Genomic DNA, 18,705 nt, shown 5'->3' on the forward strand with positions numbered 1-18,705 from the left:
GGCCTTTAAGGGAACAAATTTACCATTTTCTGCCTCACTTTCTACTTCTACCTTTTGTTTCCCGAGACCTCATCCTCCCAACACATACCCGCAAACATATACACAGGTTCTTAAGGGCAAATGGGTTTCAGTCTCCATCCTAGAACTTCATGATACATTTTGGATGTAGCTTTCAAAGCTCTTTTCCATTCGTCTGTTTTCTAACTTTCAGGTTGATAGAATTCTTTTAGCAGGAAATAAGCCCACCCTCACTTTTTTTGCTATTGTGGACTTACTCCTTTCTGTACTTTTAATCTTTTAATGTAAGTCGGGAAGGGTGCTGCCAGGTACTGGAAACTTTATTGTCTCATTAATTTCTCACAGTAACCCAGTGAAGTGGATACTATTGATACCCTCTTTACATCTGGGGTAACTGTGCTGTGGTGAAGCTGGGACTCAAACCCTAGTGTGTTTACCACCAAAGCAGGTGCTATTTTTACTGTCTTTTGGGAAGAGGTGTTAAATAATACGCTGGTTCATGACACTATCTGAAACAATTACTTCATTTTCTAAAAGACTGAAACTTTTAACTACTGGGAAAGCTGTCAGGCTTGGCCAGGAATATAAAAGATATGGATCATCCTCTATCTAGGGCTTTTCTTATTTACTAGACTGCCTTATGCAATGGTTATAAAACTTTAAAAAAGTCTTTGTTTAAATTAAACCTTATGCAGAATTCCAAGATGTTTACAGATAGAGTGTGTGATGATGCTCTGGTTGACGTTAGGTGGGATGCCCAGCATTTACTGCTCCGCTCTTCCTGGTGCCACTTTTTCATTGAGCACAGTTTTGAGAACCTTTGATTCAAGGCTGCAAACCAATTGTCAGTTGTGGGGCAGGGAGGAGGGAGGACATTTTAACTAGTTTTTAGAATAGTTTGGTACCAAACTAAGGTTAATGGTAAGTTATTTTTAAAATTACTGGGACAGGTGAAATTTTTACTCATGTTCTTCATTTTGTAATTGTATAGCAGTATTATTGTAGTTGCATTGAAACCCTTCACAGTGCAGATTTCTAAAGGGAAATAAGTAAAAATCACTCTGACTTCTTTTAATTTATTGAATGGGTAACTGACTTAGTTCAAACATTGAAAATTGTAAAAAGATGTGAAAGGTCTCCCTCTCATGCTTCTCCCTCCATTTATCCTCTATTACCCGTCTTAGGAATGGATTACCTCAGAAATAACCACTACTATTCATTTTTTAGTTCATTCTTCTGTACATGAGCAAATTTAAATATATCCTTCTCTCCTTTTACATAAGTTGGCTCTATTTAATAGAAATTGAACAAAAGGAATACTTGAGTTATATGTAAAATCAGTAAAGTGCAGTTTTGTACATATATAACACCTACATTTTTTTTAACAGGAAAAAATTAAAGAGTACATCCAAATATATTTATCAAACATTATTTTTGAATGGTGAAAATAGTGACATTAAGATTTGTGCTCTAGGAGAAGAATGGAGTTTACACAAAATATATTTATGTCAAGTAAGTATTTTTCTGTTTGAATAACCAAGATAGTCATTTAAAAAATCTCAAACTTCTTTAAATAATGTTCTTTATATTTGCATTTTACAATAATCTTTTATATGAGTAGTGGTTAAGCCCTAGCATCTGATATAAAAAGTTTTGATTTATTAGAAATATGGCAAACATTGTTAGTGAAAACTTATTTTGATCTAGGGAAATAGATTTTGAAATTTCATTGTCATACTATCATAGCAACCAATATCTTTTTGTTATTACTCCAGTTAGGTGCTAATTTTGGTGCCTTCTGTTGATAAAAAGGAAAAAAATTTGGGAAAAATGTTTAACATTAAAGTTAAGGTTGCCAAATTTGTTTAATATGTACATGATTATTTAATTGGGTGAATTCAGATGCAATGTTGCTTTGTAGTTAAAGTTGAAAGTTCTTGACACTTAGTCTTCCTTCTATCCTGGAAAATGCAGTTAAATTAAAGACAACATTTTAAAAAAGTATATAGACTTAAGTTATTTAGCTGATACACCTATTTGATTTCTGTGCTAATAATATTACTATCTCTCACCCCATTATAAAGATTCAAAACTTTCAAAATAAAATAAATATTACTCTAATAGCTCAAATATTTTATTTCTTCATCAAATCTGTCTTTTCTTCAAATCATTGTTCTAGGCACTGGGAATAGAGCAGTGAACAATTCAGTTCTTATCCTGTGGAGCTTAATATTTTTTCCTCTTTTTTTCACCATTTGACAGTAATTACTGGTAAGACAGTATAGTTTAAGATTTTTTTAGTAGAAACAGTTGAAAGAAAATTTCCTCTAACATTTTAATTACAGTTTTTTATTTAATTTTTTGAAAACTTTTATTTTGCCTTAAAGTATATAGCCTAGAGAATATATCAGCATATTGGTTTCAACTTGAGGAAATAGTCCATATCTTTCTTTTTAATCTCTCAAAAGCAGTTTTGTAAATTTAAGGATGAAATGCCTCTTTCCCTCTCAGGAGAAATTGGATTGATTATAGTGCAAGCCACATGCTAAACTATAAGCCCGTTGAGGACAGAAACTGTGTGTTTTATTTACTGCTATGTTCATAGTGCCTTGTCTATCCAAGTACTCAGAAAAAAATTTTAAATAAATTAGTTCATATTTGATCCATTCCAAAGTAATTCTGTGAGTGGTACTATCCAGTAAGTAACTAAAGACTGCATCCATTCTGGCACCTTTCTAAGAATTCAGCTTCATTCTGGAATTTTCTGATTAGATAAAACTAAACTTTGGCTTTTCCCTAGTTTCTTGGGAATCATCCTGTTATTACTGACTTGTGACTAGTCTGGACCCTTTTTACAGCCACTGAGGTACAGTAGGATTTAACAGTTTGAGGATTTTTAGTCTGTTCCCTTCCTTGGTACATTTTAATTTGTCCCCCTTGTATGTTGTCATATGTTTATAAGAGATACTTAAATAGATACATAACATAATTTCTAAGTTTGAATTTAGAATGTCATTGATAAGGAAACATATACATGAAATATACTCAGAAATTATTTTCTAACTAAGTAAAAAGCTAATGAAGTTCAAATATATTACTGTATAGGAATTCATTTCGGATAGTGATATGAGAACTTGGTTTAGTTTTCATTATATTAGTACTAAACTGAAAATATTTTTGAAATGCCTAAAGTGTCCTCAATTGCTGTTCTGTAGACATACTTGGCAATTCTTTATCTCTTGAAATATTATGACAGATTAGTTTTGATAGAATGGTAGGCTTAACATTAAAAATGGGGAAATAATTTGGAAGACACAGAAAGTAATGCATAATTATTGATTTTTTTTTAAAGTCTGGCTACTTTTCTAGTATGTTCAGTGGTTCTTGGAAAGAATCTGGCATGAATACTATTGAATTGGAAATTCCTGACCAGAATATTGATGTAGAAGGTAACTACCACCATAATTATTACTATTATGCAAAACAATGAAAACATAATCTTTTTATTATTTTGGTAGAAAATATTTTCTTCTAACGTTGGAAGCTAGAAAAAAGCTCCATTTAATACCCCAAGGTGACAACATTATATTGATTTACTCCATAGTTTTATCTGTTCTGTTCTACTTGTCTCTAATCTTTTTAGTCACATGGGCCATGTCAATTTTTTTACTTATGTTTGTAAATATATCTGCCTAGTATATGGAAGATGTAGAGTATAGGAAGGAAAAGTATGACCATTTATTTTAGTTACATAGAAAAGCTGGAAATAATATTCATTGATTATTCCCTATGTATGAAGACCTTTTCTGGGAACAATAGGATACAAATTATATAATCAGTGTTGATTTAGCACTATAAAGGTTCTTAGATGAGGAAGGTGAGGTCCAGAGGATTTAAGGGGCTTATTTTATGTTTTGGAGCAGTTTAATGAGCCTAGATTAGACGATAGTACTCCTAATTGCTATTCCAGTGCTCTTTCTGCTTCCCTCTTTGATAGCCTAAGTACCCAGTACTCACCACAGACAAAGAGAAAATTTAAGAATATTTATAAAGCAAACCACGTGGGACATAGATACAAGTATAGTGGAGAGCAGGATGGACAGGCTTAGACAGCTTTGGTGGCTGGGTGAGAGTGTGGCGTGGATAAGCCCATGAGCTATTCCATACTTGTCAGTGGTGAAGCACTGAAAGCGTTAGGGTTAAGATTATCACTGTGTCTATACTTATACTTAAAAATTGGTCTACCCAGGGGTGTCTTTATAAAACTTTTCCCAAGGGTGCCCGAATTCTGACCACTAGCTAATACCAAGATTAGATCTAGAAGAATCCAGCTTGATTTGGTAAAATTAATGGAAATTTATAACATTAGTATTCAATTAGCACCATTAATCAGTAAACCATTATTAGCATTTTAATTAGTGATATTTCTCTTATCCTTTAAGTACATATTAGATTTAGACATATGTCTTAGTGTATGAAGATAGTCATTGTTATTTTTGTAATACTCTTATAGATATAATTGTTATTTCATTCTACACATGTCCTTTTGCCTTCAGCACTGCAGGTTGCATTTGGGTCATTGTATCGAGATGATGTCTTAATAAAGCCCAGTCGAGTTGTTGCCATTCTGGCAGCAGCTTGTATGCTACAGTTGGTAAGTATGCACATTACTCAAAGAAAGTTTCACCGTTGTCGTCGTATCTTTGTTTCAAAATATCTATTCCAAAAATAAAAATTTAGCTCTTTATAATTTTTAAAATAAAAATGAATTATATAAATATGCCATTTGTGACATTATCTAAAATGCTTGACCAAAAGCAATTGATTACAACCAAAGAGGTCATGATGTCTATGTAAGATGAATGCAAGCTATTTCTATATAGACATCTAAGAATGACTATCATGTGGAAAAAATTTACTTGTCTAAGTTGATTTATAGATTTCTATTTATTAGTGACTTATTTTGACTATTATGAAGCACATAGCTTATAATTAATTCATTTAGTTCAGGGGTTCAAATAACATCAAGTAATTACAATGTAAACTTTTTCCTAATTGTGAAATAACTGTGTAAATGTACATGACCTATTGGTAGAAGGACAGATTTGTTTATTCCACAGAAGTGTATTATTAAGCATTGTGCCAAATCAAGTAAAAAGATCCAAAGGTAAATTAAGACGTTGTCCCTACCTTTAAGAAGCTCACAATATAATATGTCAAGTGGGAGAGGAAGGCTTGATATGCAGACCCAAAGGTAATGTAAGAGCTGTCCAATATTATAGGAACAATAATAAATATCTTACAGGATTTTGTGGATGCACAAAGTGGTCATTTCAACCTGGCGGTGTTAAAGAAAGAAGTTGTGTGCAAGGTTGAGTCTTGAAAACCAAAGTAAAAGAGAGGGGGAGGAGAGCATTTCAGATATTAAACTAAGACCTAGTGGTGTGCAGCTGGAGAATTAGAGAATCTGAGTGGAACGTGAACATGGCTCTAGCATAGAACATGAAAAAGGTCGGAGAGAGGGAGGCAGAGGCCAGATCATGGAAGTCCTCTATACTTTTTAAAAAGTTTGGACTTTATGTTTAAGTACTTTTGGAAGATTGTAGTTGGGAGAAAGACAAAGTTTATTTTGGAAAGAAAGCTTCAGAAACAAGGATGGATTGAAGGGAAGATGAGTATAAAACCTATTGTAATAATCCAAAGAGGGTCTAAATTAGGGTCATAAAATTAAGAGTGGAGAGGAAAAACTGAATACCAGAGAGATTAAACAGGGATAATCCACTGGGCTTGGTGACAAAGAAGATGTTGAGAGGAAAGGCGAGGAGAGTCTAGAATGAATTTCAGGTAAGTTTAAAATCCTAATGGAGTCATTGATTTATTTTGATCTTTAACAAAAGTTAATTAGGTTTCCTTTTATGTGGCATTTGTATACTGATTTATTTGAAGTTAGTTAATAGCTTGCTAAATGTACTTAGTTGAACATATTTGATTTTTAAAATGTTTTGATCCTTACACTTCTTATTTCCATTAATTATACTTTATTTTCTAACTTTAGTCCTTTTTTGGTTTTGTTCTAAATCCACTTTCTGCATTGTCTTTATGTCTTAACTATTTAACCTAATAATACACTTGCATGAATGTATTTTAGAAACTTGAGTAAAAGTGACAATATTCTTTCTATATATTGGATAAAGTTTGTTTTAAATCTTCTATGTAAACCTTTCAAATTAAAATTTCAATGTAAGTTTAAAACAATAATATATTCAACTTAGGTGCATCAGATATTGATTAAGTAATTTAAACTGCAGTAAACACTTTCTGATGATTCATAGTTTACTTGCCTAGCCTATCACATGGTTATGTAAAGAGATCTGGCTTAACCAGAGACCTGGTTATGAAAAAGGTCTGGCAAAACAGACCAAATGCTGCTTAAATTAGCAAAGGTCCCAGGGAAGGGAAGAATAGAAAAGAGAGTAACAATATTCATTTCTACCTTACTGCTTTTATCCCTTTCTTTCCATTTTCAGTTCCAAGTATTTAGTTGAATACTTGCTGGATTTTTTTCAGTATTTTTACTGGACTTATGAAACATTTAGGCCTGCCGCACTTAATGAGTTTTCTTTCTTTTCTTTCTTTCTTTATTAATATTTTTAATATGTAAAAGCACATGTTCAGAGCTAATTTTTCCCATGTGAAATGGGCCTTTCCAGTGCTTATTTATATTTACAGGATGGTTTAATACAGCAGTGTGGTGAGACAATGAAGGAAACAATTAATGTGAAAACTGTGTGTGGCTATTACACATCAGCAGGGACCTATGGATTAGATTCTGTAAAGAAAAAGTGAGTTACCCTTTTTGCTTTTCCTTCCATCTCACTTTTGGGAGTTTGGCTGCTTTGGTTTTCTAAAAGAATGTGTAGTGATAAGAAAGAAAGAAAAAAAAAGATAGGGGAATAGAATTTTGTTATAAAAAGCTCCTTTTTACATTTGGACAAATTAATAAATTTCTCTAAAGTGTTGTCTTAGTAAGTGACCATGAGTAGATTATACATACTTATAGAAACTATGGTCACTCTTTACAGTAGACTTATCAAATCTTTCAAGTTGTAGGCATACTAGGCATCATACCAGTGTAATTACTGACAGTGTTTTTAACTCTTGAGAATTGCAGTGCCCATTTTTAAATTATAAAGAAGGTAATGGAAGTATGTAAACCCTTTCATACATCATTTAACACAAACTTGAAATGAGGTTTTTCTTAATTAGCAATGCTTTTATTAATATAAAGGGAATATTCCCTTAATAACTGCTGACAAAAAAATACTAAATTTTCAATTGTTAAATTAGAAATTTTGAGCATGTCCTAGCAAGACTACTAATATTCTGTTTTTAACTGTAAGTCATACTTAATAAGTCATAAATATGTGAAATATAATGTAGTAATTCTACATTTTCTTTTCAGGTGCCTTGAATGGCTTCTAAACAATTTGATGACTCATCAGAATGTTGAACTTTTTAAAGAACTCAGGTATTTGACTTTTAAATAACTTTATAATCATTTAAAAATATTGTTTTTCATTTTCCAAAGAATGCAAGACATTTTTGTATAAAACAAAACGACATTGCATATGAAAAACTGAACAGTATCTTGAGTACATCCATGAACTAATGAAAACTCAGAAAACTACAAGTGGATCTGTATTTTGACCAGGCAGTTCCACTGCTGGCATTATACCCTAAGAATCCTGGAACACCAAAAGAACTTAATGCACCCCAATGTTCATAGCAGCACAATTTATAACAGCCAAGTGTTAGAAGCAACCTAAGTACCCATTAGTAAATGAGTGGATCAAAAAACTGTGGTACATTTACACAATGGAGTACTATGTATCAGGAAGAAAGAAGGAGCTTCTACCCTTCACAACAGGGTGGATGGATCTGGAGAGCATTATGCTGAGTGAAATAAGCCAGGTGGTGAAAGACAAATACCATATGAGCTCACCAATAAGGTGAGTGGAACCTTCACCAAGTGGAACCTAAACAACAAAACAAATAAGCAAGTAAAATATAACCAGAGACATTGAAATAAAGAACAAACGAACAGTAACCAGAGGGGATGGGGGGGGCAGGTAACAGGGGAAAGAAGTGGAAGGGTTGTCAAGTAACATATATATAAAGGACACATGGACAAAGCCAAAAAGGGATAGGATGGAGGGTGGGAGGTAGGGATGGGTGGGGGGGAAATGGAGACAATAGTACTGAACAACAACAAAAAGCCCCAGATGCCATCTCTTATTCTGACTTAAAGAACAGAAAGAAAAGGGAAAGCAATTGGTGATATCATTTTCACTCTGAATTTAAACTAGCATATATTCTAAATCTTACTCTCTTTTATAATAATAAAAACATGTTTTATGACTAAGCAGTTCTCTTAAGCCTAGAGTGTAAAGGTTACTTTGAAGATCTGTTGGTTTCAGTGTATTTTGACAAGTGTCTGTTTTTATAAACCTTGAATGGGGAGAAGAGGAAAAAGAAGACTGTCACTTTATCAGAGTATACCAAAAGTTATCTTATTGGGACCTTGCTTTAACTGGATTAATTAGCAGATGAAAACACTTTTTGTTTTTCTAACAGTGCAAAAGAAAAGTCTTTTCAGCCCTGGCTGGTGTAACTCAGTGGATTAACTCAGTGGATGGGTTGCAAACCAGAGGGTCGCCAGTTCAATTCCCACTCAAGGCACATGTCTGGGTTACAGGCCAGGTCCCAGTATGGAGTGCACAAGAAGCAACCACATGTTGATAGTTCTCTCCTCCTCTTTCTCCTTCTCTTCCCCTCTCTCTAAAAATAAACTAATTAATCTTTTAAAAAATTTTTTAAAAGTTTTGTCACAGCATACTATCTGAATTTTCCCTGTGTTCAGATAAATTATTTTCTAAGATACTTTGTCTTGAGCAAAAAGACTAATTTAATTTTAATACCACATTTTCTTTTAGCCTGTTTATGATGATAAACTTACTACCTATATTTTATCTTTTCTAGTATAAATGTCATGAAACAGCTCATTGGTTCATGTAACTTATTTGTGATGCAAGTGGAGATGGATGTATACACAGCTCTTAAAAAGGTATTGATATAATACAATGTGTTTAGGATGTCATATCAGCATTAACTGATAGTGAAAAACTGGAAACAGCTAATGTCCAATGATAGGGAATGGTTATAAATGTAGGAAAAGTAAAAGGAAATATGCTAGAATGTTTTTTAAAAAGTCTTTATATTTAGGGACTTGCTATTATGATGAGTGATTTTAATTTCATTCTTTATACTCTTTTGTCCTAGATTCCATTTCTGTTTTTCGCAGCTTTTTTCAACAACAGATACGTTATCGTTATGTTATTCACATAGTCAGAAATGTTAAATGTTTTCCAGTTGACTCTTGAACAACTCAGGGGTTAGGGGCATTGAAACCGACCTCCCCCAATCCCACAGTCAAAATTTGACTCCCCCAAAACTTAGCTACTCATAACTACTGATAGCCTACTGTTGACCAAAAAGAAGCCTTACCAATAACATTAACAGTCAGTTAACACATTTTTTGTATGTCATGTATTCTGTATTTTTACAATAAAGTAAGCTGAAGAAAAAGAAATGGGGGGGCTGTGCCCCTAGGGCCCCATCCCAGCCGCCATAGATGAGACTAAGTCTACCAAGACATAATCTGCCTGGAGAGGAAGGGTGGCCGATCTCTCAAAGGAGAAGGACCAAGAGCCTTTTCCTCAGTGGGCTTTTATTGGGTTTATTTTGCACAGGAATACAAGTAAAGCACATCAATTATTGTCATGCAGTAAGGATCAAACAATAGATAGCATACAAAGAACTACTAGGGCTTATTCTGAGTCAGGGTCTGTTAGCTAAAGGGTTATAAAACTTTGGGGAAACAAACTCATTTCCTGCTCTGACTCTTATCAGAAAGTTGAGTGCATTCTTAGCAAAGCAGGTTTCACAAGATTTTATGTATTCTTTCTTAGGCCTGATTGCCCCAGGGAACCCACCCTTTACAGCACAGGGCTGTACCTCCCTCCTGAATTGTTTCAGGCTTAAGTCAGGCAGGGGAAGTAAGGCAGCCAAGAGATTAGAAGACTTCTTTCTGACAGAATTAGGACTCAGGCTATGTCAAAGCTGAGGGGCGAGGGTCCATCACCCCCTTTTTCTATAGTCCCCCAGCCCCCAAGTCCTTCCCTGAGGGTCCCCCATGGCCATGCCTATCTTAGGTTACCCCTCCCTTGAGGAATCTTACCTGTCATTGACTAACTGCCCAGGGCCAAGCAGGGTGAAGTAAAGGGGGCAGAGGCAGCACCCCTACCAGGGAGATAAGGTTTGTCTCTTTAGTGGCTTAAGGTCCCAAGGTCTATTACTAAGCCTTAGCCCTGGGGGTTACTGCTTCTGAAACCAGGCAGGGCAGTTCCCAACAAAAAAGAAGAAGAAGAAGAAGAAAATCATAAGGAAGAGAAAATACATTTACAGTATTTATTGAAAAAAAAACACAAAAAAGTGGACTCACACAGTTCAAACCTGTGTTGCTCAAGGGTCAACTGTACATGGTTTTCAGAAATGTTTTCAGAGTTGAGCTTTAGTTGCATTAATGAATATGATGAAATTTTCACACATACTTTTTCTAAAAAATGTTGAAATAATTCTTTTAAAGACTTTATTTGCACTTCAGGCATATGTTTTCTCACCCTTTCGAAAGTTTTCAACATTTTAAATGTAGTTTTATTTTTACATCTCTCGTCTCTTTGAAAGGACAAATTGGCTCTTGTTTCGTAATGTTTTTACTTTTAAAATTGTTATTATCATCATTATTATTTTTGTTCTGTAGATACTGAGACTTAGAATTCTTAACAATTACTAAGTGGCAAACTTGACTCAGAACCCAGGTATTATGAGCCGAATGCATTGCTTTTCCCACTGCATAATTTTGCCTTCAGTCCTGTCACCAGCAGGGAGTCTGCATTTAACACAGTTGTGAAATCTTGGAATGAGATACCCTCTAGTTATATCATTGTGGTTGTTTGTTTTTACAGTAGGATGAGATTCTTTTACTATTTTTCTTCAAGGAAATTTAGTAATGGGGTTGTCTAACTATTAAAGGAGTGGCAGACAGCTCATTTGTCTCTGAGCCATTGGTAGCATTCATACTTTCTTACTGATGTAACTGCTGTTATGCCAGAAATGATAAATGCTTACTGTGTACCAAGCACTATCAAAGTATGTTACACATATTAATTATTTTAATGTCCTGTGAGGTAGACATGTTATCATGCTCATGAAATAAGTGAAGAAATTTAGGCCCAGAGAAATTAGGTAATTTGCCCAGCTATTAAGTAGTAGGGTCAGGATTTAAAAGTCCATGGTCTTTGCTACTAAGCATACTGTCTCAATAGCCATTTCTTATTAGACAATAAGAAACACTAAGAGTAAGAAACACCTTACTCTCCCTTGTTTAGTTTCTTACATTTTAAATCTCACATAGTATGTAGTAAAATTGAGTTAATTGGTGAGTAGAATAAATTAGTATAAAAATTAGTATAAATTTGGTAATTCGATATTTGGTAATATGTAACCACAGTATATTTGAGACCATAAATACTTTAAAGGATAAGTTTATTCTTTATCACACACTCACCTATTTTTTATTATTAGACAATGATTAATGCCATGATTAATTTAAAGCTTGCAAGCATGTCATGTAATAGTTCTATGTCTTTCAGTTGCTGTAATGAAAATTAAAATTTTTAGGTATTATATTTTAAGGTGGAAGTAGGTTGAAAATGTAAAATTATAGTATGATGAACTCTTATCATTGTTTTCTCATTTACTTTTTTAACCTAGTGGATGTTCCTTCAACTTGTGCCTTCTTGGAATGGATCTTTAAAACAACTTTTGACTGAAACAGATGTCTGGTTTTCTAAGAGGAGAAAAGGTATACCTGAATTTTTTTGGGAACTTACTCATTTTTTTTTAATTGAAAGTTATAATGAAAATCATTATAGACCTAGAGAATTTTAGTGCTGGAGAGGACGTTAGCAGTTATCTAATTCAACCCCTCATTTCCACTGAGAAAATTGAGGCTGAATAAGAAAAACACCTCAATTAACTGAATTATTACTTCTTGAACCATGTTTTGATTCCCCAAACTATTGCTTTTCTCATTTTATCCCCAACAGATGTTGCTAATTAAATTTATCTTTTGTTTGACCACATTGAATTTCCCTAACAAATTAAATTCTGTGTATTAGGCAACAATTCATAATATGGAGGGCCATGGGCAGGCTTCTGTGTGTGGACACTGAGAGTGGATGCAAAATTTTATCTATCTGTGTGTGTTGCATTGGGCAGGCCTCAGGGGGTGGCATGGTAGATTCTCCATACCTTGTATCAGATTCCCAGGGGAGGCTGATCTAAAACTGGTTAAGATCAACTGCCATAAATTCTTTCTTACCTGGACAGAGATAGAGTATACAATATATTTATTTTTTACTTTGATTAAAAAAGATACAGGAAAAAATAATGGCCCTCAGGTGTAAGGAATAAATCACTCATAATTGTTAGTTCATGATTTTCTTACTTTACTGTCATTTTTGGTCCATTTATGGGCAGCTTTTTTGTTTATCATTAATACTACATCAAACCTCCAGAAATTAATTCTCAAGTACTAAAACATTAATAACTGCCATCTGTTCATGTGTTTATTGCTTGTTGTGTCCTTTTGACTTTCCCCAACTACTGTCTTGAATTTTGAGTTTGTTATTCCCTTGTTTAAAAAAGATGTTACTGCATGTTTGTATGTGTTGACATAATACAGTAGTGTGCTGGTAAACTGGCTCTCGGAAAAACATAATTCCTGATTCCTAGCACTTTTTAAATTTCCGTCTTACAAGTTGTCCTGCCATGGCTGGTTTCAAGCTACCAACATGACTTCGCTGCATGTGGAGATACATCGGCCCCTGTGAGCCAGCACGAGCCAGCTCCAGCACGGCCCTGGACAGTGCATCATTTTGTTTTGGCTGTCACCAAACTCTTTCATTGGTGGACTTGATTGATTTTTATTCCTTAAAACAAAGAGATTGAACAGGTCTTTATGTGTTTATTGGCCATATGTTTCCTCTTCTGTGAAATATCTATTTAGGTTGTTTTTCTATTTTCTATTTATTTATTTACTTATTTATTTATTTTTCCTATTTTAATATTTTATATCTTTTTTAGTGATTTGTAAGCATTCTTTATATATTCTTGAAATCAATTCTTTGTCATAAATACATGTCACACTTCTATAGAGTTTATAGGCTATCGTTTTTACTTTCTTAAAGATGTCTTTTAATTAAAAGTTCTTTTTTTAAATATTTTATTTTTTAAATATTTATTAAATGTATTTTTGGAGAGTGGGGAAGGGAGGGAGAAAGAAAGGGAGAGAAACAACAATAATGTGGTTGTCTCTCATGCACCCCCCCACTGGGGACCTGGCCCACAACTCAGACAGACATGTGCACTGACTGGGAATCGAACCAGTGACCTTTTGGTTTGCAGTCCACCCTCAATCCACTGAGCTACACCAGCCAAGGCTAATTAAAAGAAGTTCTTAATTGTAGAATTATTTTATGTAGTGAGATTTCCTAGCTTAGAGCCAGATAAATTATTTTTCTATCATGCTTATGAATCAAACATGTCTAAAGGACCATTTACAAAGAGAAAATTTAAACAGAGGTAGAGAGATAAAAATTAAAAGAGATGAGCGTGGAGAAGCTAAAAAGACAAGGCGACTCTGTAGAAACCGATGTTAGATAAATGTTAACATAAACTTGCCCTCATTTTAGCTCCAGGTGGATTAACCATAGCAGTTCATCATGAAGGAAATTATTCTGTAGCCGAAGTGGCAGAAACCAGAATAAGAAGCTGTCGTCCATTCTGGTTTTCTTTTCCTGGGGTCTCAAACTCAGCTTTGATAGTGTAAAAATATATAGTTTAAGATAACTTTTCAGGGGGACATTTATTGCATAAAGCAAAATATATACCTAATGCTCTTGTTTTTCAGTGATGATTTTGAGGTCATTTCATACTGTTTTAAAATTATAAAAGTGATGAGTACTGAGGAAATAAAACAAAAATCACTTGTCACCTCACCCATTATATTTTGGTATATTTCTCTTAGGTTTTTGTAGTTATTTGACTTTCAGATATATGGGTCAGAACTACAAAAAACATAGAAATTCATACTTTTTTTTTTAGACAATTATATGTATATATTTCTATTGAATTTGGCAGGTGCACTTAGTATAGCAACATTTTGAAAAGATAGAATCTTTAAAACATTTTTTTAATTTCATGAATTCTTACAAAAGTAAATGAGGTAACTACTTCTGTAGCCTTGAATAAAAGGTTTCATGGGATAATTTCCAGATGTCTGTGAGACAGTCTAGAATTAGATTTTTATAACTTGTTCATGTGATGGAGCATCCATAAGAACATAACGGTATTTTTATTTATTTATATATTTTTAAAATCATTCAAGGATATGGTTTTTTTTTAATTTTTATTTTTTAAAGATTTTTTTTTATTTTTAAAAAATATGTATTTATTTTTAGAGAGGGGGAATGGGAGGGAGAAAGAGAGAAAGAGAAATATCAATGTGTGGTTGCCTCTCACATGGTCCCCAGCAGGGACCTGGCCCTCAACCCAGGAATGTGCCCTGATCTGGAATCGAACTGGTAAGCCTTTGGTTCACAGGCCTGTGCTCAGTCCACCAAGCCACACCAGTCAGGGCTATTTATTTTATTTGTAGACAGAGGGGAATGGAAGGAGAAAGAGAGGGAGAGAAACATCCATGTGTGCTTGCCTCTTGCACAACCCCTACTGGGGACCTGGCCTACAACCCAGGCATGTGCCCTGACTGGGAATTGAACCAGCAACCCGCAACCCTTTAGTTCACAGCCCGAGCTTAGTCCACTGAGCTACACCAGCCACGGTAAGAATATGTTTATTGATTTTAGAGAGGGGGGAGGAAGGAAAGAGAAAGTTCATTGTAAGAGAGAAACATTAATTAGCTGCCTCCCATACGCCCCCCTACTCAGGGATTGAACCCTCAGCCTCAGCTATGTGCTATGACCGGGGATTGAACCTGCAGCCTTTTGGTGATGGGACAATGCTCCAACCAAATGAGCCACCAAATGGGCCAGGGCTATAGTGGTATTTTAGTACACCCCATGAAATTGGCACATATAATGCAACATAAGAACTAGAACTAACTAAAAAGATAAGACATGTAGATTCACAGTTACATGCCTGTTGCATAAGTAAGCAAAGTTAACTATTAAATTTTTAAATGAGCTTAACTGCTTTCTTGTTTGCTTTATTTGACACTAGGTAGTTACCAAAGGAAAAAAAAATGGGATGAAAACTTGAAAATTGTGAAAATTTTTTTCATGAACTTGACTATCTTTTTGCAACTTTAGGGAAAAAATATTTTAATGGGCAGCGTTTCCACAGTAAACCTGTGTTCCATGTGAAGCATATAGTTTAAGGCATAATAATCTACAATAGCAGTTCTCACCTTCTTTTCCCTATCTTTAATAGCGATAGGACTGAGTGTGTTTCCACTCAGTGGGAACAAGACCCGTTTAACAGAAAACAGACTAGGACTTTGGCCCTAGTTTGATCGCAGTAACTCGACTTTTCCTTCCCACTCATGAAAGCACATTGGAATGCAACTGAGAGTAACTATTTTTAGAAGTAATTTTAAATTCTCCCAAAAAGAAAAAAGTTAATAGACTTTTTAGATTTTATATAATTTTTATTTTTCAATTACAGTTGACATATCATCTTATATTAGTTTTATGTGTACAACCCAGTGATTAGACATTATATAACTAAGTACCTGTCTGACACCATAATCGTTACTACAACATTACTGATTGTATTCCCTGTGCTATACTTTACATCCCCATGACTAATTTTGTAACTACCAATTTGTGACCCCTCACCTTTTTTACCTACCCCCTCAATCCCTCTCCCATCTGGTAACTGTCAGAATGTTCTCTGTATCTATGATTCTGTTTCTGTTCTGCTTATTCACTTATTTTGTCTTTTAGATCTGTTTTGTCTGGTGTAAATATTGCTACCTCAGCTTTTTTCATTTGTTTGTTTCCATTTTCCTGAAATATCTTTTTCCATGCCTTTACTTTCCGTCTGTGTGTGTGTGTCTTTCGATCTGAAGTGAGTCTCTTGTAGACAGCCTATGTAAGGTCTTGTTTTATTCATTTAACCTCCATATCTCTTGATTGGAGCATTTAATCTATTTGTGTTTAAAGTAATTGTTGATAGGTAGGTATTTACTGTGATTTTATTATTCGTATTTTTTATCTTTATATCTTAAAGAAGACCATTTAACATTTCTTATAATACTGGTTTGGGGGTGATGAACTCCTTTAGCTTTTCCTTGTCTGAGAAGCTCTTCATCTTTCCTTTGATTTTAAATGTTAGCTTTGCTGGATAGGGTAGCTTTGGTTGTAGGTCCTTGGTTTTCATGACTTTGGATATTTCTTGCCAGTTCTTCTGGCCTACAAAGTCTTAGTTGAGAAATCAACTGACAGTCTCATAAGAGCTCCCTTGTAGATAACTGCTTTTCTTGTTGCTAAGAGTCTCTCTTTGTATTTAACCTCTTGCATTTTAATTATGATGTGTCTTGGTGTGGGCCTGTTTGGGTTCATCTTGTGTGGAACTCTGTGCTTCCTGGACTTGTATGTCTATTTCCTTGTATGTCACCAGGTTAGGGAAGTTTTCCATTATTATTTTTTCATATAGGTTTTCAATTTCTTGCTCTCACCCTTCTCCTTCTGCCACCACCATGATGTAAATGTTGGTGTGCTTAAAGTTGTCCCAGGGGCTGATTATACTGTCCTCATTTGGGGGGATTCTTCATTCTTTTTGCTGTTCTAATTGGATGCTTTCTGCTTCCTTATCTTCTAAATCTCTGATTTGATCTGCTTCATCTACTCCACTGTTGATACCCTGTAATGTATTCTTCATTTCAGTTAGTGTATTCTTCATTTCTTACTGGTTCTTTTTTATGTTTTCTATCTCTGTTTTATGTTTCCTAGCTGTTTGTTGATGTTCTTATTAAATTCATTTACTCTCCCCTAAAGCTCATTGATCAGCCTTAGAACCAGTGTTTTAAATTAGGCATCTAGTAGATTGTCTCCATTTGTTTAGTTTTTTTTCTGGAGTTTGTTCACTCTTGCATTTGGGACATGTTTCTTTGTCTCCTCATTTTGGCTGCCTCCTTGTGTTTGTTTCTGTGTATTAGGTGGAGCTGCTGCATCTCTCAGGCTTGGTAGAGTGGCCTAAGGTAGTAGGTATCCTATAGGGTCTGGTGGCACGCCCTCCCTGATTACCAGAGCTGGGCACTACATGTCTATACCTCATGTGGGCTGTATATACCCTCCTGTTGTAGTTGAGCCTTGATTGCTACTGGCATCTCAAGGGGAGGAATTTACCCCCAGGCCAACCAGCGAGGACTGGCTGTAACAACCATGGAGGATCAGCTGTGCAGGGGCTGACCCCACAGAGCAGCAGCGTCCTGGTGCCCACTGAGTGTGCCCCCTGATTGTGTCACTTGTAGAGGTGCTTGGGTGGTGCCCTGATGTGTCTGAAGCTGTCCACCAGGTGGGCTGGCTCTGGGGCCTCCTGAAAGGTTCAGACCAAGGTCACCTGCCACCTATGCCCTGCCTGGTGCCACCCACCATGAGCAAAAAAGTGATCTGCAGATGGCAGCTACATAGGCTGGGCTCGGAGGTGCCCAGGAGAGGCGAAGCAGCAACTAAGGCCAGCTGCTGCTCGTGTCAGACCTGGGGCCATTTAGCAAGAGGTACATGGCATGCCAAGGCCAGGTGCCACTTGCTTGAGAAATTTTAGGAAAGCCCAAAGCATGAACCTAGACAGGCTACTTGGGAAAGCCACTGGAAATGACTTGAATGGGCCTGCAAGTTGGGGTGGTGGGATCTTTAAGTTAGCCAGATTGATGAAGACTCAAACAGGGCTCTTGCCTGCCAGTTCTGTGGGAAGATGGTGCAGAAAAAGGAATAATGGCATCTGCCAGCAGTTCTGTCTAGGAGAAGGCTGCTATTTTAGCTCTCACCATGATGCCAGACCACTCAGTTCTTCTCTGTATGTCCCTAGTCCCCCACTACTGGAATTCAGAGCAAGTGAGACTGAGTAAGTCCATGCACTGTCCCTTTAAGAGGAACAGCTGGGACTCTCACTCAGCCACAATCCAAGCTGGCTTTTACAGCTAGCAGTTATGGAGACTTCTCTTCTGGCACTGGAATCCTGGGCTATGGGGCCTGCTATGCAACTGGGACCCCTCACCCTTTAGGGAGGACCTCTGCATCTGAGATATCCCTCCTGATTTTTATCTACCACTTGTGTATATAAGACCACCCCATTCCATGTCTCCTCTCCTCCTACTAGTCTCTGTGTGGCTTCTTTTTACATCTATAGCTGTAGGACTTCTGTTCAGCCAGATTTCAGGTGGTTCTGAATAATAGTTCTGTAGTTTAGCTATAATTTTGATGTGGTTATGGGAGGATTCAAGTACTGCATCTACCTACTTCACCATCTTGACTGGTTAAGCCA

General features: G+C 35.5%; 1 protein-coding gene across 2 annotated transcripts in view; it reads left to right on the plus strand.

The window, feature by feature from the left end:
- GMCL1 (germ cell-less 1, spermatogenesis associated) overlaps positions 1-18,705 on the plus strand; it is a 52,054-nt gene that overhangs the window by 10,384 nt on the left and 22,965 nt on the right. For both annotated transcript variants that reach the window (XM_037127265.2, XM_037127263.2), the window contains exons 2-8: positions 1,407-1,530; positions 3,371-3,467; positions 4,575-4,672; positions 6,748-6,860; positions 7,481-7,546; positions 9,058-9,142; positions 11,911-12,001. In XM_037127265.2, the coding sequence (XP_036983160.2) occupies positions 1,407-1,530; positions 3,371-3,467; positions 4,575-4,672; positions 6,748-6,860; positions 7,481-7,546; positions 9,058-9,142; positions 11,911-12,001 (674 nt within the window). The remainder of the gene's footprint in view (positions 1-1,406; positions 1,531-3,370; positions 3,468-4,574; positions 4,673-6,747; positions 6,861-7,480; positions 7,547-9,057; positions 9,143-11,910; positions 12,002-18,705) is intronic.

Source organism: Artibeus jamaicensis, unplaced genomic scaffold, assembly GCF_021234435.1.
Source record: "Artibeus jamaicensis isolate MK-2021 breed Jamaican fruit bat unplaced genomic scaffold, CSHL_Jam_final contig_3174, whole genome shotgun sequence".
In the NCBI taxonomy this organism is placed as follows: Eukaryota; Metazoa; Chordata; class Mammalia; order Chiroptera; family Phyllostomidae; genus Artibeus; species Artibeus jamaicensis.